Genomic DNA, 24,786 nt, shown 5'->3' on the forward strand with positions numbered 1-24,786 from the left:
CGGAATTGCTTACCCCTGGGCTAGGTGGACCATTGGTCTGAACCAGTATGGTTGTTCTTTGTTCTCTCAACACAGCTTAGTTCAGCTTCTCTCTTCCCCATTTAATTTCTCTCAAACTTTTCCTGCAGTCCAGACTGATCTTGTTTTCATGCCCTTTTCACTTATTCTTCCACATTTCCTTCTTTCTTCATCTCTTTTGGTGGTAGAAATATCTTGTGTGCAAGCATTGTTGGCAGTGCAGTGCTATTCTATTTGTGCTGCCTGACTTTATCACCATGAGAACTGCACGTGACTGTCTGTACCATGCAGATCAAACAAAGTTGGTTCAACTGTGACATCGGAACACCAATATGAAATTCCTATGTATTTCATAGGACTCCAAAAGAACTATAGTGGAGTGTGGGAGGGCTCTGGAGACAGTGACTGGTGAATATAGCGGCTGAGGGGGTGGAATCAACTGGCTTGATTGCAGTCCAAGCCAGAACTAGAAGCTGGATTTTAGCCTTGCAGTGCTTGCCGAGTTCTACTCAAACCCCCAGAGTCTGTACTTCCTGAGCTGCTGTATTTTGTACTTGGCAAGAGCCTATTTGCACTCATGAACAGAGACACCTGATACTTAGGGATACTTAAACAATTTCTTAAAAGTATTGCTGCATATACTAGATATACTTAAGAAAAATGATTCACGTGTTGTAGTAAGATAATAAAAAATTTTTTTTTGAGCTGATGCTTAGATAAAATCAAACATTCTATTAATATGAAATATTACAAGAGCCATGCTCAAAATGCACCATCTTTAAAGCCATTTTATTATTCTGCAATGCCGAGGCGCTTCCGCAGTTTAGCTGCATCTTTTTCCATCTGCTGAATATTCCAGTACCACTGTCTTTTGCTTGACTGGACCTTGTTCAGTTGACAATGTAAACGTTTTAAAATAGCATCACATCTTTTATTTTGCACCTAATCAAATTAAACAAAGAAAAATAAATCAGATTTCTGATAAATCAACAGTGAGTGAACAGAGCTGATCGTGTTAGGACAATATGGCAATATATCTGAAAGGAGGGCAACAAGACTGTTTTCTATGAACTTGTTTCCATGTTCTCTTAGACTTCCGTGGCTGGCGTCATGATTGTAGCAGGTTTCCGGGTCTCGCTGCGTCTGTATAGAAAGAACCGACGTTTCAGCCATCATGCTGTGACTGAAATGTTAGTTCTTTCTACACAGACGTGGCGAGACCCGGATACCTGCTACCATCAACTTGTCTCCAGTTTCTTGTAGCAGCTGAGGAGCAGCTAAAATTAGAAAATTCTAATGCAAAATGTCTGAAAATTTGGGGCAATTATGTGGCACATCTGTTGGTGCATTTTGCTCAAGCTACAGTACCTGTTTGAGCAGGCTCCATCCATCTAAAGACATTGATATAAAGCCACAACACATTCCTCATATAGCACCTCGTATCCTAATGCCACAATTTAGTTGCATTTTTATGATTTCCCTTATGAATATGCTTCTTGTCCTAATAAGATACACTTTACTATGCTTTCACACCTAGTCCCTGAACAGACATGCCTGAGTTTACAAATGGAGGGAAGGGAAATGTACTATTTTTTCACACTATAAGTGTGCACATTTCAACTTGGCATGAATTTGAATTAGTTTGCATGTTAAGTAATGTAAAGTGATTTTGCAAAATAAAACTAGTGTTTGAATAACTTTTGTCCTTTTGGGAGTTTTGTGTGGAGGATTGTGGGCTAAAAGAAAAAAAAAAAAGAAGAAATCTCGGGAACAGAGTAGACTTGACTAGTGGAAAGAGCAGCATATTGAGACCCAGGGAAGAGAGAGTTCAGATTCCACTTCTCCCACTGACACATCTTGGGCAAGTTGCTGAAGGAATTATTCTCTAAAGCAGTGTTTCTCAATGCGGTCCAGGAGTACCCCCTTGCCAGTTAGGTTTTCAAGATATCCACAATGAATATGCATAAAAATAATTTGCATATAATGGAGGCAGTGTATGCAAATCAAGTTTATGCAAATTCAATATGGATATCCTGAAAACCTGACAGGCAAGGGAGTATTCCAGGACTGAGTTGAGAAACACTGCTCTAGAAGAGAGGACCAAGTAAACACATAAATGATCAATATTCTGGCTATGTGCTATTCTACAGACTACAGAACTCACTAATGACATTCCGGAAAATGGTAAAGACCCTCCTCTTCAACTAAAGGTCACCCTTAGTCTACACCCAACCCCCTTAAACCCCACCTCTACCCTTCTTTCTCCATTCTAATCTTCTGCCTAAATTTCTGTATAGTCCACTCTCCACCTATACTCAAATAACTTGTATATAAACTAAACTACTTATATTTAAACTACTGTTCTTAATTTGCTGTATAGTCCCTATATCTAAACTGCTGCACAGTCTTGTATGTCCAAGTATTTAAATCTACTGTATAATCATTGTGAATGTTTACTTGTAAACACTCAGTGTTCTGAGCTACTGGGAGGACGGGATAAAAATCTAAATAAATAAATAAATAATAACACAGGAGCCAATATATCCAATACATGGAAAGCAACATGGATATGTCCTATGGTCAGCGGTGAACCCAGATATTCAATGTAACTGAAAGCAGACAATTTTACTGCATCTAATAAGGGCAATTATATCAGTGTTTGCTGAGATGAACTTAGGCTTTGTATAAGAATATAATGCTTTAGTTAGTAGAAAGATAAACTGAAATATTCAAACACAAAGTCTTATAAAACAGATATAAATAATCATAATCCAATATATCAAAAATTTAAATACATTAGTAAAATATAAAGTATAATAATGCATTAATGTACATCTGGGCTGCTTTGGATCCAAAAGAACTGAAGGACAACTGAAAGATATCTAGGAGTAGCCTAATGATTAACATAGTGGGCTGGAAACCTGGGGAACTTTGTTCAATCTACTCTACCTTTATATACAAAGGTTCAATCCCCACTGCTGCTCCTTGTGATCCTTGGCAAATCACTTAACCCTACATTGTCCCAGGTATAAAATCTTAGATTGTGGGCCCACTATAAACCACAAAAGGCGGTATATCAAATCCATGACCCTTTACCCTTTTCCCACATAGGGCCGTAACAATTATCAGTGTGTGCCAATGATATCTATCCCTGAAAATCTGTGCATAGGGGTCAATAGAGACATACCTTGTACCCACTTCATTCTCACTAGGCAAGAACAAGGTACCAATCTATCCAGAATGTTTTCTTGGAAAATTGAGCTGACCAGATCCTGAGACATATGCATTCTAGCCCACTAATAGAGCATGGGTAGCAGAAATGAAACTCTTTCAGGTTGTGGCATCCTCTGTATATGGCCGTTTGGGGGAGGATGGGCTGGGAAGGGCTTCAATGGCTGGGAGGGTGTAGATGGGCTAGAGTGAGTTTTGACGGAGATTTCGGCAGTTGGAACCCAAGCACAGTACCGAGTAGAGCTTTGGATTCTTGCCCAGAAATAGCTAAGAAGAAGAAATTTAAAAAAAATTTAAATTGAATCAGGTTGGGCCGACTGAATGGACCATTCGGGTCTTTATCTGTCATCATCTACTATGTTACTATGCATTAAAGTAATATATAAAGTAAAATAAAGAAATTATGAACCTTGACTGCAAAAACAAAAGTGTGCTACATTAATCTTTAAAGCTGACTTGTCTGAATTTCAGGTAATAAGTACAACTGAGGAAAGTGGTCCTGAGTTGTAATGGTTCTAAAAGAGTTGATTGTAATATATCCATCTTATTCCCTTTCTTCTGATAAACATAATATGTAGTAGGGCTTTATGTTTACTCACAATTTATGCCCCTGAACTCACCGCTATATCTTTTCTAAGCTTTACATGTGATTTCTTCTCTTCTTCAAGCATATCATTTTTAGCAATGATAGATTGTTTTATTGTTGAAATTTCCTCCTCTAAACGTGCAATTTTTCTCTGATAATGCAAATTAGAATATCATCAGTAAATTTCTCATTTGTACCATGGATCTTAACATATGACATAAGGAAACAGATTCTGTTCAGAAACTTTGGGCCAGATTCTGTAAAAGACGTCTAAAAATTAGGCATTGTTTACACGTCCAAGAGCAGAATGCATTATAGAAAATTGCGCTCAGCAGTGCTGAGTGAATCTAAGCGTGTCTATATTGCTAGACGTCCTTTGCAGAATCGCCTTTTAGGCATTACATAGACTTCCTAATAACATCTATAACGTTATCATGTGTTAACGTTATGACATCGTTAGAAGGGCAATTTTATGCTGTGTTTTTACATTAAAATTGTATGCAGTAAAATGCTGGCACCACTATTATATTTTATTTATCTTTTAATTATTTATATATTACTTATATCCTGTGTGGTATTTACATTTGGCTCCTTTATCATATTTCTCTTCTGTTCCGGTTGCCCAGGGTCACAAGGAGCAGGTAATTTGAACCAACATCATGTTAAAGTTCAATGATGGAAACAGTTTTACCAGTGGTCTGAGCCTTAGTGCCCCTTTAAAAATCTGGCTACGTCTGGATAAGAAATCAGGGGAGCTTTGCATCCATGTGCTCTGAAGCACAATAGGCCCACCACTTGGACCCTAAGAGATGCTACTGCGAGGCTGTTGCCAAGACCTGCTTGGAGAAAAGTTAGCACCACCACGATCGGAGTACTACATGACCTCACCTTCTCTTTCGTGCGCAGTGTTGAAATGTCTCCCATGCCTAGCATAAGTAGAGACCATCAAAGGCTCTGTGGAGAGTAGCAATGACTATCTCTGAGTTTCCTTTGTGCTCTAACACCGCGTGCTCAAGTGCCATGATGTAAGACCAAAATGATCTGGATCTTCTATGATCACTGGGACCTAAGATATAAGATCAGTCTGTACCTGCAGTCTGAAACCCTGGTCCCTCTGAGGACACACTAGATCCGTGTAACAAGGCCTGCATGGCCAATTTGGTGTTAAGAGAACCACTTTCCCTGAGGGGTTTGCTATTCTGTGAAGTATTTGCCCTATCATGGGCCATGGAGGAAACATTTACATGGACTTGTGCTTTGAAGGTGCTGTAGCCTGCCTCAGCTCTCAGCTCTAAGCAGTAGCTGGATCTGGAAGAAGAATCTGTGCTTCAATAAGCCAGGCCTCCAATGCTGAGATCTTCAGGCTGACAGTCAGACCAAAGTCAGACTGATCCTCAAACCTGCAGAACTGCACACTCAAATGGGGGGGTGGGGGTGGGGGTGGGGGGGTGTAGAATGGAGGCAAAATTGCAGCTGGCACCCTGAAGAGCTCTGCTAAGCCTCCTGCAGATGCCTAAAAGCCTGCGCTCAAGCCCCTGTATTTCAGTAGGCAAGCTAAGATACTAGGGATATGGACCCCAAGCTCCACAAAGTTTTCTGCAAGCTGGCCAAACAGGTCCCAAAGGGAATAACCTGCTGGCTGCAGACCCAAGTCTGCTTCTTCTCCATGCAAGCAGAGCTTACTCCCACACTGGGGAGCTCTGAGGCACTGATAGCCACAAAACCTGCAAAAAAAAAAAAATTCCAAATATAGTAAAAAAGTATATAGAAGGCTCACAACCAGAAGGAAAAACTGAAGGGGGCAGCAGAGCCATTTGGAGGAGGAAGAGGAGTTGAAAACCTGAAATGGATTCCTTCTCCATGGCTCGTGAGAATGGGGAGAATACCCTACTGTCCAGAATGGCACAACTAGTGCACTAGAAAGTATGATAAATACAACAAATAAGCATTTGTGTTTAATATTTTACAAAAATAACCCCCCCCTCCTTCCAACTCCCCGGCCCCAATAGCAGCACCAACACTGACAAAAAATGGCCTCCTTTAATTTCAAAGAAAAAAACCTCCCAATGGCCCACTTTCTCTTCTTCTGCTTGCTTGCTTTTCCCTCTTCCTCCAACCCAGCGTGTAGTGAAGCGCAGCGCCAGCATCACTGGAGGTAAGAAGAGGGGTTCAGCTCAGCAGGGAGTCACGGAAAACAGCCAGTAAAAGAAGAGCTGTAGATTTCACTCAGGATGACAGTGAGAAGCAGAAAAGATTGGAGGGCTGGAAAATGACAAAGAGATGAAGATTCCACTCATTGCGGTAATGAGAAACAGAAAAGGAAGCGTTTATCTCTGTCAACAACACAGAAAGGTGAGGAATTGAAGAAGCTTGATGAAGGTGTGTTTGTATGACAGCTGACTGAAGAATATGATGTCAGAACAAGAACCATATATGATTTAATATTGCACTTATTTTTAGTTTTAAAATGAATAAAGATTACAAAAAAGAAACAGAAAGATAAGTTGATGAAGTTTTACAGTGAGGGTGATGTCCAGAAATTAGAAACCAGAAAAAAAACACTGCATAGGACAAAAACCAAAGATTTAGATCATGTGCTGATTGAGTTGGATGGAGGGAAAGTTGGCCCTTAAGAAGAAAATAAATTCTTTAATATTGCTTATGTTACTATGTTTGGCTGAAACAACCAACTCGCCTGTAAAAGGAATTTAGACAGTAGTGAGATATAAATGTGCAAATTAAGGACCAAGTAGCTGCTTTGCAAATTTCATCAATAGGAGTAGAACACAAGAAAGCCACTGATGTTGTCATAGCTCAGACCTTGTGTGCTGTAACAAGTCCCTCAAGCTGCAGCCGAGCCTGAGCATAGCAGAAGGAAATATAGGCCACTAGCCATGTGGAAATAGTTCTCTTGGTTACAGGCTGGCCCAATCTGTTAGGATCAAAGGAAATGAACAGTTGTGCTGAAGTCCTTTGTGGCTTAGTCCTTTGTATGTAGTAAGCCAAGGCATGCTTATAATCCAATGTATGAAGAGCTATTTCTCCAGGATGAGAATGAGGCTTTGGGAAGAAGACTAGAAGCACAATGGATTGATTAAGGTGAAATTCCGTGACTACTTTTGGAAGGAATTTTGGATGAGTCCGGAGAACCAACTTATCATAATGAAATACTGCGTGTGGTGAATTGGAGACAAATGCTTGAAGCTCACTCACTCGACAAATGGACATGACAGAGATCAAGAAGACCACTTTCCAAGTGAGAAACTTAAGATGAGTAGATGCCAGTGGTTCAAATGGTGGCTTCATCAAACTGGTAAGAACTACATTAAGAACCCAAACAGCTGAAGCCGGGTTGAAAGGAGGTTTGGAGTTGAAAAGTCCCTTCATAAACCTGGAAACAAGTGGATGAGTGGCCAGAGATTTATTATTGACAGAACATGGAACACACTAATAGCACTGAGGTGAACTCTGACCGAAGTGGTTTTCAGCTCAGAATTGGATAAATGAAGAAGGTAGTTCAACATTGACAAGAGAGAGAAGGAAGAAGTATCTAGATGATGGAGAGTACACCATGAATTAAAGCAAGTCCACTTCTGTTTATAACATTGCTGAGTAGACGGTTTTCTGGAAGGAGCTATAATGGCTTGTTCGGATTCAGAAAGATTAAAATATGCTGGAGTCAGACCGAGAGGTACCAAGCTGTCAGATGCAGAGACTGTAGATTGGGATGTAACACAGAACCTTGACTCTGAGTGAGCAGAGATGGAAAGGTTTTCAAGGGAATTGGATCCTTGGAATTCAACTGAAGTAGAAGGGAGGCCACCGAGGAGCTATCAGGATCATGGTGGTTGACTCATTCTTGAGCTTGACTAAGGTCTTGAGAATTTGAGGGATTGGTGGAATTGCATAAAGGAATTTGTTCATCCAACTCAGAAGAAAAGAATCTGCCTTGAGACAATGAGGCGAGTATTGCTGTTAGCAGAATTGAGGCAATTTGTGATTGTAGAAAGACGCAAACAAGTCTATCTGAGGAGTCCCCGATAGTAAGAAGATGTGGTGCAATACTTTGGAGTTGAGTGTCCACTCATGTAGCTGAAGAAATCTGCTTAGTTTGTCAGCTAGAGTATTCAGTTTTCCTTGCACATAGATGGCTTTGAGAAATATGTTTGGAGCAATCGCCCAGCTCCATATGCATTCTGCCTCTTGACAGAGAAGGAGAGAGCCTGTTTCTCCTTGTTTGTTGATGTAGTACATCACTACTTGATTGTCTGTGCGAAGAGTTCTCTTGAAAAGTTCTTAGAGCATTTCAAATTACTCGGAGCTCTAAGAAGTTGATGTGGAATGTTTTCTCTTGAGCAGACCACTGACCCTGCATCCTGAGACTGTCTAAATGAACCCCCATGCATACATGGACATGTCCGTGGTGAGTACTTTCTGATGTGGAGGAATGTGAAACAGCAGACCCCTGGAAAGATTTGATGATTCCATCCACCACTGAAGGAATTGATGAAGAGGTGAGGTGACTGCTTTTTTCGAGATAAGGGATCGAAAGCTTGAGACCATTGAGATGCTAGAGTCCACTGAGCTGTTCTGAGATAAAGTCTTATGAAGGGGGTAACGAACTGTGGATGCCATTTGACCCATGAGCTGCATCATCTGTCTCGCTGAGATGGATTGCAGAGTAGAGTCTTGAGTGCAAAGATGAAGAAAAGTGTCTTGTTTTTGTTGAGGTAGAAATGCCCTGAACTTTGCAATGTGAACAGTGTCTAACAGGGCTCCTATGAAAAGAAGTAGTTAAGAGGGTTGAAGCTGTGACTTTAGGAAGTTGACTTCAAACTCTAGCAGATGAAGAAAAGTTATCGTGAACTGTGTTGTCGATTGTACTGCTGCAGGAGATGCAGCCTTTATCAGCCAGTCATCCAGATATGGAAACACTTGTAATTTGTGAGTACGAAGGGTTGCTGCCACGACCACCAGGCACTTGATGAATATACTCTTGGAGATGAAACCAGGCCAAATGGTAGAACTTTGTACTGAAAGTGTTGATGAGCTATCCGAAAACACTAGAATTTTCTGTGATAAGGATGTATGGAAATGTGTGTATAAGCCTCTTTGAGGTCTAGAGAGCCAATTGTTTTGGTCTAGGAGAGGGTATAACGTCCCTAAAGACAGCATGCTAAACTTCTGTCTGACTAGATATTTGTTTAAGTCTCGGAAGTCGAGAATTGGACGAAGACCTCCCATCTTCTTTGGAATTAGGAAATATCTGGAGTAGAACACCTGATTTTTCTGAGAAGGGAGAACCACTTCTATGGTATTTAACTGAAGCAGAGCTTCGATTTTCTGAAGAAGAAGGGACGTCTACTGAGATGTGAAAGAGGACTCTCTTGGAGAGTTGTTTGGAGGTGTGGCTATAAAATGGAGAGAGTAACCCTCCTTAATGACTTTGAAGACCAAAGAGTCCATTCTGATGAGAGTCCAACAATTGCAATAGCACAATTGCAGGTGACCTCCGATAGGCTGTGGAAGAGGCTGAAAAGGAAGAATTTTGGCCATGCTCTCTAAAAGCACATCAAAAAGACTGAGCTGGTTTTTGAGGGGCCAAAGTCTGAAACTTTTGAGGCCTCTGTTTTTGTCTTTTCTGTGGTAGAGGCTTAGTAAAAGAGGATGTTGGATATTTCCTCTTGTAGGAATAAGAAGTAGATTTTGTGATAGGCTTACACTATTGACTCTTAGTTTTAGATTTGTTTAAAGAGTTCTAGTTCTGCTCATGCCAAATAAACTTTTGAGTAGCTGCCTCTATACAGTCACCAACGAGTTCTTCATCAAGATGGAGAGCATCAATGTCTACTGGAAGAGCACCGATGGGAAGCAGAGCAGCGTATCTATGTAGACCTGGAATTTGTACCATGCGGCCTTGAAATGCTATGCTTAGGCTGGGCTGGTACCGATGGAGTCAATGCAAACACCGGTATCGAGTGCATTTTGAACATGTCACCAATCTCCCTTTGGAAAAACTCATTGAGAGTTGTTCCTTGAAAATTTGCACTTGTACCATTTGGTCAAATCTGGTACCATTGGTCCGGCAGGGTGTCAAAGGGTGGGTGACCTCAAAGTGGATGCATGGTCCTGAAGGAGACACAGCCTGTACTGAAGGAGAACGTTGGCATCGACACTTGGCATGCATCAATAGACTTGATGCTATAGAGGTCTGCAACACTTGCTGGAATGGCTTCTGAGCAGGCTTCCCCAATGCTGGAATAATCTCCGATGTTGATGTCGATGCCAGAGCTGCCGGTACCAAAGGCTCGGAACAAACTGCAGAGTCCATGGTTGAGCCAAAGATCTTCTCTTGATGATTGCGGCAAACCTTCAACGAGCATTTATGCAGTGTGAAACAATGCATACAGGAGTCTACCCAATGTTCAGGGCCCAAACACTGCAAACACCAACTATGCAGGTCAGTGATGGAAATAGGATGCTGACACCGACAGCATTTCTTAAAATCACTTGATGGTTTCAACATGGATGGAAAAATCTCTGTGGCAAGGTTAAACTCAATTTTGGTGACAGAAAAAGAAAAGTTCACCAAGAGAGACAAACAGAGGGCTGAAGGCCTGTTCATGAGAATAGGGAAAAAGGAACACATTTTGTTTTTTTACAGACCGAAGAAGATAAGAAAATAGGAAAGATAAGGAAAAAAATGGCAAAAGCCAAGAAAAAGGATGTTGTTGGGAAGGCAACAATCGTATTGGACAGAGTCAAAAAAAAAGCACTTCTTCGTTCCACAGAAAATGAAGAACTGAGGTACCGTAAGCTGGTGTTGAGCAGGAAGGCACTCACGCATGCGTGGTGTGGGCAGTTGCGAATTTTCTAAAAATCTTAAAGTGCCAATACACTTTTACCACTGTCCATACTGGGCTGCGTGGATGATGTCATCCAAATGTGAGAATAAGCTGTCTGCTTGTCCTAGGATAGTGCAGCTTAAAATGGGTATCAAACCATAGATAATAAATCCTAAATTGATAGTGCAAAGCTCTCAGATCACAGGATCAACATCTCTTAGCTATCCCCTCATTGAAAGTCATCAATACAAGACGTACCACAATCTTCTCTATAACAGCCCCTCAGTCCTGGAATAACCTCCCACTCTACCTAAGACTAGAAAAAAATTTAGGAAAATTTAAAGCTCTTCTTAAAAGCTTCTTATTTATAGATGCATTTAATGATTAAGTCTACTACTGACTAAATCTCTCTGCTTTGTCAAGCTAAATCTTTGAATTTATTGTTTACCCATCCTAATGTATTTTCCTTGAATTTTTAAACATAATAACTGTATGTAACCCTCGAATTAAATAATTTTCCTTATGTTTTAGTATTGTCAGTTAAATCCCATTTAAGGTTTAATTTTTCTTTTTTGTATTTGTATTTATTGTAAATGATATATTAATCAATTTGTACATCGCCTAGAAATGTGAATAGGCGATAAATCAAGACATTTAATAAACTTGGTAAACTTGGATACAGAAAAACCCGAGAAAGGAACATTATATTGGCAAAAGAGTTTTAGCACTGATAACGACAATATAATGCACTTCTGTTTGGTAGCTATGCTCAGGACCTTGGCCTCACCATTCTGAGCAGTTCTCTAAAAATATACTAGTCTTATACAGTAATTAGCAATGGCCAAAAAGACCTATTCAACAAACAAGACCTGTAACCGCCCCCTTCCGGCATTACCTGCCCCACTTCGACCCTCCCCCACCTTCCTAAACGCTTTCCTCCCTCTCTTCTACCCACTCCCTTCTTCATCAGCCAAGTTCGGCTAAATTGTGTTATTAAGCTAATAAATTGTTGTAAATCAGCATGTCAATGCAGATCCTAATGTAATTGTTGTGAACCGCCTAGAACTCGAAAGGTATGGCGGTATATAAGAATAAAATTATTATTATTATTATTATATAAAGTAGCATGGTTTAAAATAAAATTCCTGAAGAAATATGTCAGCATTATCCAATTACACAAAACAAGGGGTTATCCATGTCTTGTGTACTCTATACCAGTGGTTCCCAACCCTGTCCTGGAGGACTATCAGACAGTCGAGTTTTCAGAATAGCCCTAATGAATATGCATGAAAAAGATTTGTATATAAGAGGGGATTACATAATATTGAAGTTATTTATACCACTCGGATTGTTAGACTTAAGGTTATATAAGAGAGGTGCAAGGAATGCAAATCTGCCCCATGCATATTCATTAGGGCTATTTCGAAAACCTGACTGGCTGGTGGTCCTCCAAGACCGGGTTGAGAACCACTGCTCTATACAGTCATAATATTTGTTTTTGAGATATAATAAATATCTAGAATTGCATGGAAGGGCAACAAGGATGATTATGGGTAGTAACAATTGTCATAAGAAAAGGGACTTTAAAACTTGGACTCACAGAGAAAGGGAAAGACTGAAAATATGTGTGAATACGCTTCTTGTTGTTTTGATCTACAGATATTTGTATTTTGCTGGAAATTTTTTTTGCGATGGTTGTGTATTCTATGCTGTATTTCAATATAAAAAAAATTTAAGTTGGGAAATGTTTAGTGAAAGTAAATAGGAAATGATTATATATGATACTTCAGTTTAAGAATTAGTAGGTATCTGCTGAACTTATCAAGGGCAATTCAGAATAAAAGGAAGTTCAATACATTTTTATCTAACATTTAGTTAACTTGTGCCACTTACTGGCAATTGTATAACCATTGTTTGAAAAGAATTATACAACTTAAAAGGAACATTAATCACAGGTTATTAAATATAACAGTCAGACATCATCCTTGATTATTGTACCCTTAAGTCATGGTTACTAAAAACTGGCAGTTCAGGTATGACCTTTTCTATATCTTATCTGCTTGCTCTTACTTTTCTTGTCAACATTTGCTGCTCCTCTATGTAGGAGACAGGATGTTGGTTTGGTATGGTTAGTTTGGCATTTATTTTAAGACCATTTTGATCTGGTAAATACATAGCGGACATTTCAAGTTTAAGTAAATAAATAAATAAACTATCCACTCCAAGTAGTGGTTCTATAAAGAAAAACGAGCTGTCCATTGATATGGCCCACCTCAAAGCTGTGAGTTTCAAGCTTCCATTCATTTTACTACCACATCTATAATACTACCTTCCATCCCCTTTCCTAAAAGGAAAACAAACTGACAAGAAATATACCAAACCTGCACTTGTTTGATAATTTTCCCTTCAGGGTTCTGGAGGTCATGCATTAACTCTTCCTTTTTTTCCTTGAGCATTTTAACCATCTGCTGCTTTTCTGAGAGCTCACTCATGACTGGCAGTTTGCTGTCCGCTTCTAGAAACATCTTTGCATGAGCTTCTATTTTCTCTCGATATACACTAATCTTTGTCAGCAGCTCTTCAAACTCTTCCTTTGCTTTTTCAATTTCAAACTTAAGTCTGATATTTTCCACACAGAGTGTTGTGTTATGGGCTTCCAGGGTTTCACAGTGGAGTTTTGTGCTGTCAATGTCATCTTCCTGCTGGTAGATCAGTTTTTCTGTTGACTTCGTTTCCATCAATATGGTCGACATTTGTCCTTCAAGCTCACATAGCTGAGACTGTAAAGTATTTTGTATTTGTCAGAGAAATCCACTGTTCATTCAAACATATTTCAGCAAAGCAGTTAAACCATATTAACCAATTAAAAGATAGAAATGGGCTGCTTGTCTCAATCTATCTCATATAGGTTTAAGGGTGCATAGATATGTGAGCCCAAAGAAAAAAATATTTTACAACAATAAATGTGAGTTTTCTTACATTTTTCCATTCTCTAATAGCAGTAGTCCTCTCAGTAATTTAGGAGTAGAGATTTACTTAAGTACACTACTACATAAAAGCACATTATTTACTGCAGGGCCCATTTTATGCAAAGGGACCTATTCATTAAAACAATACGTGTTAACATTGTTAGTGTTCAGTAGTGCATATTAGTTTTAGTTCAGGCAGCTTTTATGCTGGTAATTTCATGCACTAGGTTTGCTAGATATCTGGGCACTCACAGGTGGTTCTTCTGTACTCCAAAATCCTGGCAAGGAAAAAAAAAAACATGGTTGCTCTGTGCAGACTGGATCATCTGGCTATATCATAAAGCAAAAGTACTTACATGTAGCAGGAATTCTCCAAGGACAGCAGGGCAATTATTTTCACATATGGGTGACAAGATGCCCCGGTTTGGATGCTAAAGGCATCATATGAGGGGCCACAGAAAAGTCCCAACCATGAAGAGAATGATGTGGAGCCAGAAAACTTACGGTACAAGTTATTCCACACTTTGACACTTTTTGGTTTCATGGCTCCACATCATTCTCTTCTTGGTTGGGCTGTTTTTTTGCCACATAATCACAGTCAAAAGGATTATGTGTGGAATAACTTGTAAGTTTCATGGCTCCACATCATTCTCTTCTTGGTTGGGCTGAGAATTTTTCAGCGGCCCCTTCTATAGCTTTTAAGAGCTTGAAGCAATACTCCCACCATATATATGCAGGTGCCTTCCCGCAAGACTCGTGAGCAGGGAACCAGCAGTAAAATGTAATAGCTAAAGAAATACAACTCCAAGGGGAGGTGGAAGGGTATGTGAGAATAATGGGCCTGCTACCCTCAGAGAATACCTGCTTGAGGTAAGCAGTACCTTTGTTTTCTCTGAGGACAAGGAGGCCATATTATCTCACATGTGGGAATCCCTACCTGCCAGACTCAAGGAAAACAAGAACTTTAGGACAACAGGAACTCACAATGGCGAGTCTAAAAGTTTAATCAACCAGAAAACATATATACACTATTGTGGAGATACAGCCTGGAAAAGAACAAAATAGGCCTGGGAGGGGTGGAGTTGGATTTTAAACCCCCAAAATTTTTTAGGACCATCTGACCAAACCAACAGTCGCATCGGGTGTCTTCCTAAAGGCAACACTGAGATGTGAATCTGTGGACTGAAGCTCACATTGCAGTCTTGCAAGTTTCCTCATAGAAGTTGATCTCAAGTGGTCTACGGATGCCACCATGCTCTGATATTGTGAGCCTTGACATGACTCTTGAGTCAGCGCAGCCTAGGCATAAGTGAAGGAAATGCAATCTGCCAGCCAATTGGAAATTGTGCGTTTACCGATGGGGACCCCCATCCTGTTGGGATCAAAAGAAACAAAACGTTGAATGGACTGTCTGTAGGGTCTAGTCCACTCAATGTAAAAGACCAATGCTTGCTTGCAGTCCAAGGTATGCAATGTGCTTTCACCAGGATGGGCATGAGGTTTGGCAAAATGTTGGAATTTGTTATTAGTAATTAGTAATTTTTCTCTAAATTTCAGCACAGTACTGGAAGGTGGCCAACGTGATGCTGTTCCAGAGGTGATCTGGGAAATTACAGACCAGTGAGTCTGACATTGGTGCCGGGAAAAATGGTAGACTATTCTAAAGAACAAAATGACAGAACATATACATAAGCACGGATTAATGAGAAAAAGCCAACATGGATTTAGTCAAGGGAAATCTTGCCTCACCAAATTTACTGCATTTCTTTGAAGGGGTGAATGAATATGTGGATAAAGGTGAGCCGGTTGATATCGTATATTTGATAAAATACCTCATGAAACACTTCTGAGGAAATTGGAGAGTCATAGAATAGGAAGTAATGTCCTATTATGGATTAAGAACTGGTTGAAAGACAGAAAACAGAGAGTAGGTTTAAATGGTTAATATTCTCAATGAAGAAGGGTAAATAGTGGGGCCCCCAGGGGTCTGTGTTGGGACCATTGCTTTTTAACTTATTTGTCAATGATCTAGAAATGGGAATAACTAGTGAGATAATTAAATTTGCTGATGACGCAAATCTGTTCAAAGTTGTTAAATCTCAAGAGGATTGTGAAAAATTGCAAGAGAACATTGTGAGACTCTGAAAGTCAAAATGGCAGATGACATTTAATGTGAGCAAGTGCAAAGTGAAGCATGTGGGAAAGAGGAACCCGAACTATAGCTACATGATGCAGGGTACCACTGCCTAGGAGTCACTGCCTAGGAAAAGGATCTAGGTGTCATTGTTGAGGATAAGTTGAAACCCTCAGTTCAATGTGCAGCAGTGTCTAAGATAGATAGCTTTTCCAAATAGAATGTTAGGAATTACTAGGAAAGGAATGGAAAACAAAGATGAAAACATTATAATACCATTGTATCGCTCTATGGTATGGCTGCACCTCGAATACTGTGTGCAGTTCTGGTTGCTGCATCTCAAAAAAGATATAGCGGAATTAGAAAATATACAGAGAAGGGTGACAAAAATGATAAAAGGGATGGTATGACTTCCCTATGAGGAAAGGCTAGCAGTGGCCCACGGGTGATATGATAGAGGTTTATAAAATACTGAGCGGAGGGGAAAGGGTACATATGAATTGCTTGTTTACTCTGTCAAAAAATACAAGGACTAGAGGGCATGTGTTGAAGCTACTAAATAGTAGATTTAAAACAAATCGGTGAAATCAGTTAGCTTAGCAGGGTTTAAAAAAGGTTTGGCTAATTTCCTAAAAGAGATGTCCATAGGCCATCATTGAGATGGCTTGGTGAAATCCATTGTTTATTCCTAGAATAAGCAGCATAACATCTGTTTTACTACCTGGGATCTAGCTAGGTACTTGGGACCTGAATTGGCCACTGTTGGAAACAGGATGCTGGGCTTGGTAATTCTTATATTCTTAACTCCGACACCACCTTAGAAAGGAATTTAGGGGCATATTCTATAAACGGCATCCTAATTGTAAGGGGCAGTAGACATCCTAAAGCTTAAAAAACCAGTCAATCGGGACGCATGTTTTCTAAAAAAAAACCAAAACAACCTGAGGCAGGCCGCTTATACTGTAGGCATCTGTCACGGGTCAGGGAGGCATCTAGGGCTGCTTAAGCTCACCCAACGTTGTGTGTGGGCATGGTTTCACCCGGAAGTGGCCTTAGGTGAGCTTAAGCGGACCTAGACATCTCCCTAGGGCTGTGATAGGCGCCTGAAATGTAGGCCATTGAAATGCTGACCTACATTTCAAATAGACACAGCTACTGTACTGATTGCAGAAAGAAAATCTCCCTGCCTCGATCAGCTGAGGCATGGAACCCTGAAGCCCACCGCAAGTCGACTGGCAGGAGGGATGCCTACTCCCTCCCGTTGCCCAACCCCCCCACACACATACATTGTACGCAGCAGGAGGGATGCCCACTCCCTCCTGCCACCACCCCTGAAACAATCCCCGCAGGAGGGATGCCCAATCCCTCCTGATGGCACCTCCTAACATCCCGGAAGAAGGGTTGCCTAGTCCCTACTCCCTATCGCTCCCTGAAGACGTACCCCCCAAACCCACCTGGACCCCCTTCCATACCTATTTCTCTCAGGCCGGGCAGAGGGATGCTTACTCCCTCTGGCTGGCAAGCTCGCCTCCACAGAATGGCAGGCCTTCCCCTTCCCAGTGCATCCAGGGGCCTAAGGCCCTGATTGGCCCAGGCGCCTAAGGTCTCATCCATAAGAGGGGTCTTAGGCACCTAGGTCAATCAGAATCTTAGGCCTCCCTCCCAGTGCATTCTGGGATGCACTGGGAGTGGCTTAAGACTCCAATTGGCCAGATTCCTAAGAGGGATCCAGAGGCACCGAAGCAAAATCTCTAGAACTCCTGGCTTGTTTGAGTGCAGCTTCTACCACTAAGAAGTGATGAGGTATTTGAGGCCTATCAAACCCTGGTGTATTCTGGATCTGATACATATCATCAGTCTTTTTGGGGAGGACCAGGACCAATAGAGATCTTGTTAAAAGGGACAGGTATAGCCTCTCTAAAAGGTGAATCATAGTACAGGACCTCGAACATCTCAGCCTTGGGCTCATCCTTCATCTCCAAATAAATTGGGATGGCAGCAGCCATCTCCATCACAAAAGTTGGAAAGGAAAGACTCTCAGGTGGAAACTTTTTTTTCCCTCAGGTGGAGAAGGATCTGATGTGATTCCATAAGACTTCTCTTACGAGAAGTTATATGGATCCTTAGAATCCCACAAATGGTCTATGTCAGCAAACACTTCCGCAAGGGAGGGCTGAAACCATGCCCATCTCAGATGTGAGGAATCATGTTCTAGGCCTAAAGTACAGGGTCTTCTCTGATGAAGCTTCCTCCACTGACATTGAGGGAGTTCCTGCATGGGCTGGTGTCAATGTCAATGCCAACACCATAGGCAGTGTCGGCATCAGAGACCACACCACAGGCCAAAGGCATTGCAGGGTGGGCTTTGCAAGAGTCATGGCTGGTGCAAGCACCCTCGATGCCAATGAACTCTGCATGGCTAAAATTCCTGGAGCATGCCCTGGACTTGTCAATATTGGTAAAGGGTGGCGTGTCGGTTTGGATACACCCTGAAAACTTGTCAGTATCAACTCAGTAACTGGGTCCCAGCAAACTGGAGACCTGTACATAGGTACTTCTTGTATGGAAAGCGCTTCTCCTGGAGTTGACACTTTTCGGGTATATATTCCTTCAGTGTCCCCAAGCTTCCAGCACAATGCATCAAAGGCAATCGATGCTTGTTCTTCTTGGCCTTTGCCTAATTCACAGCATCAAGTCCCCTTGATGCTGATGAGGACAACATTGAATCCCCACATATCCTTGGGGTTGGATCCAATACTGACCAATCCAGAAAGCCCTGCTCAGTTGTCAGCACTGAGGCAAGTAGACACATACTCAGTACATAATGACTCCCAATGTCAGATACAGGTCTCTAAGCCATTTGGACCGATGTTCCCTATGCCAGTGCAGTCACCAATGTCAATATCGATAATTCAGAGCAGGCTCCAAAAGGTTTCTATTTCTGAGCCTCCCTGGACCTCTGTATTCTTTTCAGCACACGCAAGCAGAGAGTTTAGAAGCACCAAGCACAATGTTTGAAGCCACTGGGAACCTTCGATGACATGGGAAGAAAACCAACTGTGGTTAAATCAAAAAAACTCATTGGTGAAAAAAGGGGAAAGTTCCTGGCCAATGCTCAAGCCTAAGAGGGCCTTGTGAGCCACAAAAATAAAGAAAAAGGTGCAAAAATTCTAAAAAGAAAAAAAAAGTATGGGGAAGGAAGGAAGGAAAAACTACCCGAAGACAATTTTAAGAGGAAAATGTCTCAAGAGAAGGCAACTACAAGCCGGAAAAATCGATTTTCAGACATGAGGCCGAGAGGAGCCACTAACAAAAATATTTTCCCCTCACTGCAGATGAAAAGAAGACTGCTGGTCCCAAGTTGCGAGTCTGGCAGGAAGGCACTCACGCGTACACTGTGGAGACGCTGCCTCAAGTTCTTAAAGCTATACAACACTTTTAGCATCTGCACTGGGACTCCATGGATGAGGTTACTCACATGTGAGATTATATTGCCTGCTTGTCCTGGGAGAAAAATTAATTTGCAACATTTTTTTTCAAGCATAATCATTTAGGGCCTAATATTCAGCTGCTGGCAAGTAGCACTTTTGTTTGCTGCCAGTGTTAAGCCTAGAGATATTTAATACCAGGCCATTTCTGGTGGCTGACACTGAACATCCGGTTTCATTTTTAGCTGTGGCAATTTAACAAGTTATGCTGATATTTAGCACTAATTGATTAAGTGCTTATCAGTTAAAGATAGCAGCTAAAATAGACCTTCTATTTATGTGGCCTAAATGTAGCTGGTTTGGAACTGAATAATCTGTGATATAGTTGCTTTGTGGCTAACTGTGGATATTCAGCAGGAGCTAGCTGGCTATCTCCCACTAAATATGCGCAGTTAGGCACTAAATCACTATTTAATTGGCCGGGAGCCATTCCTGACCAGTTAAATAGATTGGAATATCCACCTGTTAATTTTCACAAATATTCAAAAATGTGTCAACATTTCTTTTACTGTACCATCCTCAGCTGCGATAAGAACATGACAATGTTGAAATACATTTCCCCCTTCCTATTTACAGTTTCAACGTTCACGGTTTTGATTATTCATGGGGGGTTTTCCCCAGCCCCTCCCCCGAGAATTGTTCGTTGGCAGCCCGCATAAAAAAAAATGGCCCAGGGACTTGGATCGGGGCGAGGATGGAGGCGATCGGAGGAGGAGGGGGGCTATCAGAGGCAGAGGGGGACGATCGGATGTTGGCGAGCAGCTGCTCCAGGAGCATGGACCTTACCTGGTGGTCTACACGGGGCAGGAGCGATCTTCCTACATTCCTGCCCTGTGCTGAGCCATACTGTGAGTTCCTGTGGTCTCACGAGACTACAATAGGGAGTTTCTATTCTATAAGTTATGTACATATACACCCACTTCTAAAATATGTGTTATGCAAGGTGTGAGTATTTATAGTATAACCTGTAACTGGGTTTTTGGCATTTATGCACATACATACACACATATGAGAATACCAACATATACTGTGTAATTTACATGTGTATCTGGCAAGAAAACTTTAGTGTCTTCGTTATAGAATTACCCCTCCTGTGTCTATGGAGGAAAAAATACTTGAGTCAGGTCTTAAGAATTCTTGCAAAAATATTTTAGCTAAGATTTAAGTTACCTGCAACTGGAAAAGAACTTTTTTACTCTCTTCTATTTCTGTTGACTTTAATTGCTGCTGCTGTGCTACCTGTTCCACAACCTCCATTAACGAAGGAGAATTTTCTTTGGCCATTTCTAAACAAAGAAAAAAAATTATACAGTAGATATATATATATATACACATGCTTTGAAGCACAGAATCTTTGGAGGTCAAATGCAGCTATCTTAAAACAAGTAAATACTGTGCACGCCCATTGAGTCCACACAGATGTGAGAGTAATGACTGGAGACTGAGATTTTGTTTTTGTTAATAACTATTTTTGTTAACATTTATTTATTCACTTTTCTATATTGTTCTCCCAGGGGAATTCAGAACAGTTTACACGACTTTATTCAGGTACTCAAGCATTTTCTTCCCTGTCTGTCCCAGTGGGCTCACAATCTATCTAATGTACCTGGGGCAATGGGGGGATTAAGTGACTTGCCCAGGGTCACAGGGAGCAGCGTGGGGTGCTGAGGCTGTAGCTTTAACCAATGCGTCACACTCTCTCCTATATGTATACAATTCTCCTGCTTCCATCCTTCCCCCTTCACATCATTCTTCTTCACTTAACTTTTTCCACTTTAACACAGGAAGTCATTCATTTTCAAATTTCTCCAACATATTATGGTACAAACCATTAACATTTCCATCAACTCTACGTTTCTTAGCCTTTGTGTGCACATGGCAACAGAGAATGTGTCCACCTGCTCCCATTTATTTGCTATTTCCATTCTGGTTAAGATGAATATGCTTATAATTAATTAACTCCCTTCTCTTTGCACCCCATCTTATATCCCAGTAAACACAAATTTCATTCTCTGTCTAATCCCACTGTTATTCCCATCGCCAGTGTTATTTTCTCCTAGAAGGTTTGTATACTTTTGACACACTCATCGCATACTGGTATTCTGCTGTTTATATGCTTCTGTAATGTAGCCATAGGTCCACCTTTTCTTGGTTCACGCCCACCCAGCAGTGACACATCACTCCCCTGCTAACAGATCAGCATCTGCTTCTCTCTCTGAACCTTACCTGTCTACCTCCAAAGTGTCAGTGGTTGTATAGCAGCAATTCATTATCTGCCTGCAGTGGTCCCACAGGCTTCTCTTTGCCATGCCCTGCCCTTACAGATGTCACTTCCTGTTTCCTCACTGCCAGAGTGCAGCAGAAGTAAGTCTGCGAGGCCGGTGCAGGCAGTGAATATGAATCACTAATGCTAGCATACCATACACGTTCTTCTATACTGCAAATTCAACAAGGATTCAATGCGGTTTACAACCAGATTTCTAATCAGTAATCATGAACAATGAGCTGCAGGACTGAAGAAAGAGAAGTGTCTCTGCATTTTGAGATAATGGTTTTAAAAAAGGTCTTGCGGTTCGAATCATAGGTCAGAAGAGAAAAGGCGAGTCCTTAGCAGTTTCCTAAAGTTGCAATATGTCTCTGGTTGACGCAAATGCTCTGGGAGGTCATTTCAAAGTTTGGGGCCTTAGAATGTGAAAGTGGATTCATGCATCTTCTTTCGGCGTACACATGTGGTTGAAGGGAAGGCCAGCTTAAATTATTTTGTCAATCTTGAGTTACCAGCGACATCTCAGTGATACACCCGGGAAAGACCGGGAGAGGAGGTTCAGAGAGAGATGCACTCGGTCATTCAGTTCTTCGCTCAGCTCTGCCCACATCATATAAAGTTCTTGTAATTACTGTCAGTTCTTTTTCTCAGCCCCCTCACATTTCACCCCTTCCTCTTACATTTCTGCCCATTCTAAACAAATCCACTCACCACCACCTAACATTCAGAAGTTCCGCTGGTTCCTCCAAAAGCCCTAGCAGCTCAGCCCCTCCTTCTTGCTATTAGAAGCTTTCCCATTGCCAGATCCTACCACAGCCTCTGTACCCGAAAGGGGGACAATTGGAGAGCTACACCAAGGGCTCAACTCTGAAGAATATCCAGACATTTGAGTCAGTGTGTGGCATTTGACACAAATTGGTAGACTCCTGAAAAACTAGAGACAATTGACAATCCTGTGCTCCCAAGTCCTCAGCACCCCTGACAGGCCCTTCTAAATTTGTGGGCCCTAGGCACATGCCTAGTTTGCCTGTATCTTAATCCAGCTCTGCCTCAGTGGATTTTCCTCTCTTAGGTCACTCATTTCTATCTCAGTCCTCTCCACTCTCAACAGTTAAAAATAACACTGAGGCAAACTATGTTTAAACTTATGTTCACAGCAGTAAATATTCCTTCTTAAAGGAAAAATGAGAGAGAAGCAGTCCCCACTTACCCTGCAGGACTAGTGTATTTCCTCCCCTCCCTGAAAACTGTCACTCTGCAGTCTGCACAAAAGTAAATTTTTTTCACAAACTACTCTTTTCACCACCCCACCTCACAGAGGCTGTGACATCATATCCTCTGACAAGCCCCTCTTTGGGGGGGGGTGGGATGTGTGTGATGTCATATCCTTTGTTGGAACAAGTAAGCTGATTTCCTGCAAGTGGCTGACTTTAGTTTCTTTGGTAGCAGAAAGGGATGAGCCACCGGAGCTAAGCCCTTACCAGTGTTTTCCCCAATACAGCACTAATAAGAGCTTGGAATGGGATTAGAGATTGGAGGGCCAAATAAAGCAACCAGAAAGGTGCTCTACTGCCCTGCTTTGCAGATCCCTGTTCTCTGCTACCCAATTATAGCTTGATGGGTTTGGTTTTTTTTTGTTGGTTTCCTTGTTTTGTGTTTAATTGCTCTGGAAATGTGTGAGCTCTACTTTCAATTTTGGAGGTTTTTTCAAACCATTGAAATATAATTTTTTTATATTTTGCTTCAATTTGGCTGTGCCATAATTTGGCAACTTGTCAGATTTTTTTTTTCAAAGGGTAAGCATGAAAATAGGCAAACAATATTGCACCAGATTTACTCATCATGCAAATGAGCTGAACACACCTTTGTAGTCCCCATTATCTGCTCCTTTGTGTCCAAGAATGATATCTATGCTCAGATTTATTTGTTCTCACTTTTTCTCTCTGAACTGAATTACCGTAAACCATTATTTGGTTTTATTTTGCATTGCAGAAGTTCCCATGAAACAGTTTTATCTTTTTAGGCATGTTTCTAATGAAATAAGAGCATCTTTTTCCAAGACCTTTCCTTTGCCTATTTGGGCATCCAATTAATTTGTAGGGGCAGCTACACACAGATGAGCAGAAGCCCCGAAGGGAGAGAATGCTAGACTGCATCATAAGGCCCTGATTTAAGAATGGATAAAGGCCATTTTAACAGATGCCGAAGCTCTACTGCTGGTACTACACTTGTCTTCTATGCCTGCTACCACTAGCTTTAGGGCCATAACAGTTGCTGTACAAACTGCAGTATACTGAGAGCCTCAGAACCGGTGTGCTGCCGAGATGCCAAGGGTAAACAATCTCAAAGACTGAGATTTACCATACCAAGGAGTGAGATTTTTCAGATCGTACATCCAGGGTACAAATCTAGAATGATTTAAGCGCAGTATTACTTTGCAAACAAATCAAGGCAGCATTAAAAAATATTGACTTTTCTTTGGAGTCTCTGAAAGAATACAGACAAAATGGGAAGCACCTTTTATTGAACTGAAAATTGTCTTCCATCCAAAGTATATACATCAGTTTCTGAGCACATACTATTTGGGAAGGCTAAGATGGGTGAGGCTAAATGAGGAGGTGCAGTATCTATGTTAGCAGTAAAGGGACAATAGGGGCACTTTTGAACATAGCAGGGAAGAACCCCTACTAGCTGTCTTCAACCCCATAACTTTGTTACTAATGGTATCATGGCATATTCTTACACACTGAACACATTCCAGGAATTATGTGCCAATAAATAAATAAAAATACCAAAATAATGGAACAAATTAAAAAGAATAGTATTTGCAATATACGTCTCCTTCTGTATTTGTGGATTCAGCACTCGCGACTTTGGTTATTCGCAGTTTTTATCTTGCTAGCCCCACCCCCCCAAATGACATTATCCTGGAGTGCCGAGAAAAGGTTTGACACTTTTTTTCAGCATTTGCTTCAGTGTGATGGGGCAAATGGCAGCGTGCAGAGAGAAAATTTCAGCACTTCAGCGTGGTTGGTCAAACGGCAAGGTTCAATAATAAGTTTTATTCGCAATTTCACGGTATTTGCAATGAGTTTCCACAATACCGCAAATTTGATAGAAAAAAGTTATTCACGTTTTTTTTTGTATTTGCAGGCTGGCTTTGCCCCTAACCCTCACGAATATGGAGGGAGAAGTGTATTATGAACAGATACTTTAACATGACTCTAGCTCGGTGCCACTATTTTCCTA

The 24,786-nt window shown here is 41.2% G+C and overlaps 1 protein-coding gene across 3 annotated transcripts; it reads right to left on the bottom strand.

Annotated features, from left to right (window-relative positions):
• On the bottom strand, nt 1-22,908 carry CCDC122 (coiled-coil domain containing 122). 3 transcript variants are annotated; one of them, XM_033950168.1, is made up of 6 exons: nt 22,748-22,908; nt 20,442-20,557; nt 13,902-13,927; nt 13,062-13,460; nt 3,870-3,986; nt 1-960 (listed from the first exon to the last, which is right to left on the bottom strand). In XM_033950168.1, exons 4-6 carry the CDS (start codon nt 13,431-13,433, stop codon nt 811-813), a joined length of 639 nt encoding a protein of 212 aa, XP_033806059.1. In that variant the 5' UTR covers nt 13,434-13,460; nt 13,902-13,927; nt 20,442-20,557; nt 22,748-22,908; the 3' UTR covers nt 1-810. The 3 variants fall into 3 exon arrangements, with proteins under 3 accessions (XP_033806059.1, XP_033806057.1, XP_033806058.1); XM_033950166.1 differs by lacking the exon at nt 13,902-13,927; XM_033950167.1 differs by lacking the exons at nt 3,870-3,986; nt 13,902-13,927.
• Between the last annotated feature and the right edge of the window lie 1,878 nt (nt 22,909-24,786).

Source organism: Geotrypetes seraphini, chromosome 6, assembly GCF_902459505.1.
Source record: "Geotrypetes seraphini chromosome 6, aGeoSer1.1, whole genome shotgun sequence".
NCBI lineage: Eukaryota > Metazoa > Chordata > Amphibia > Gymnophiona > Dermophiidae > Geotrypetes > Geotrypetes seraphini.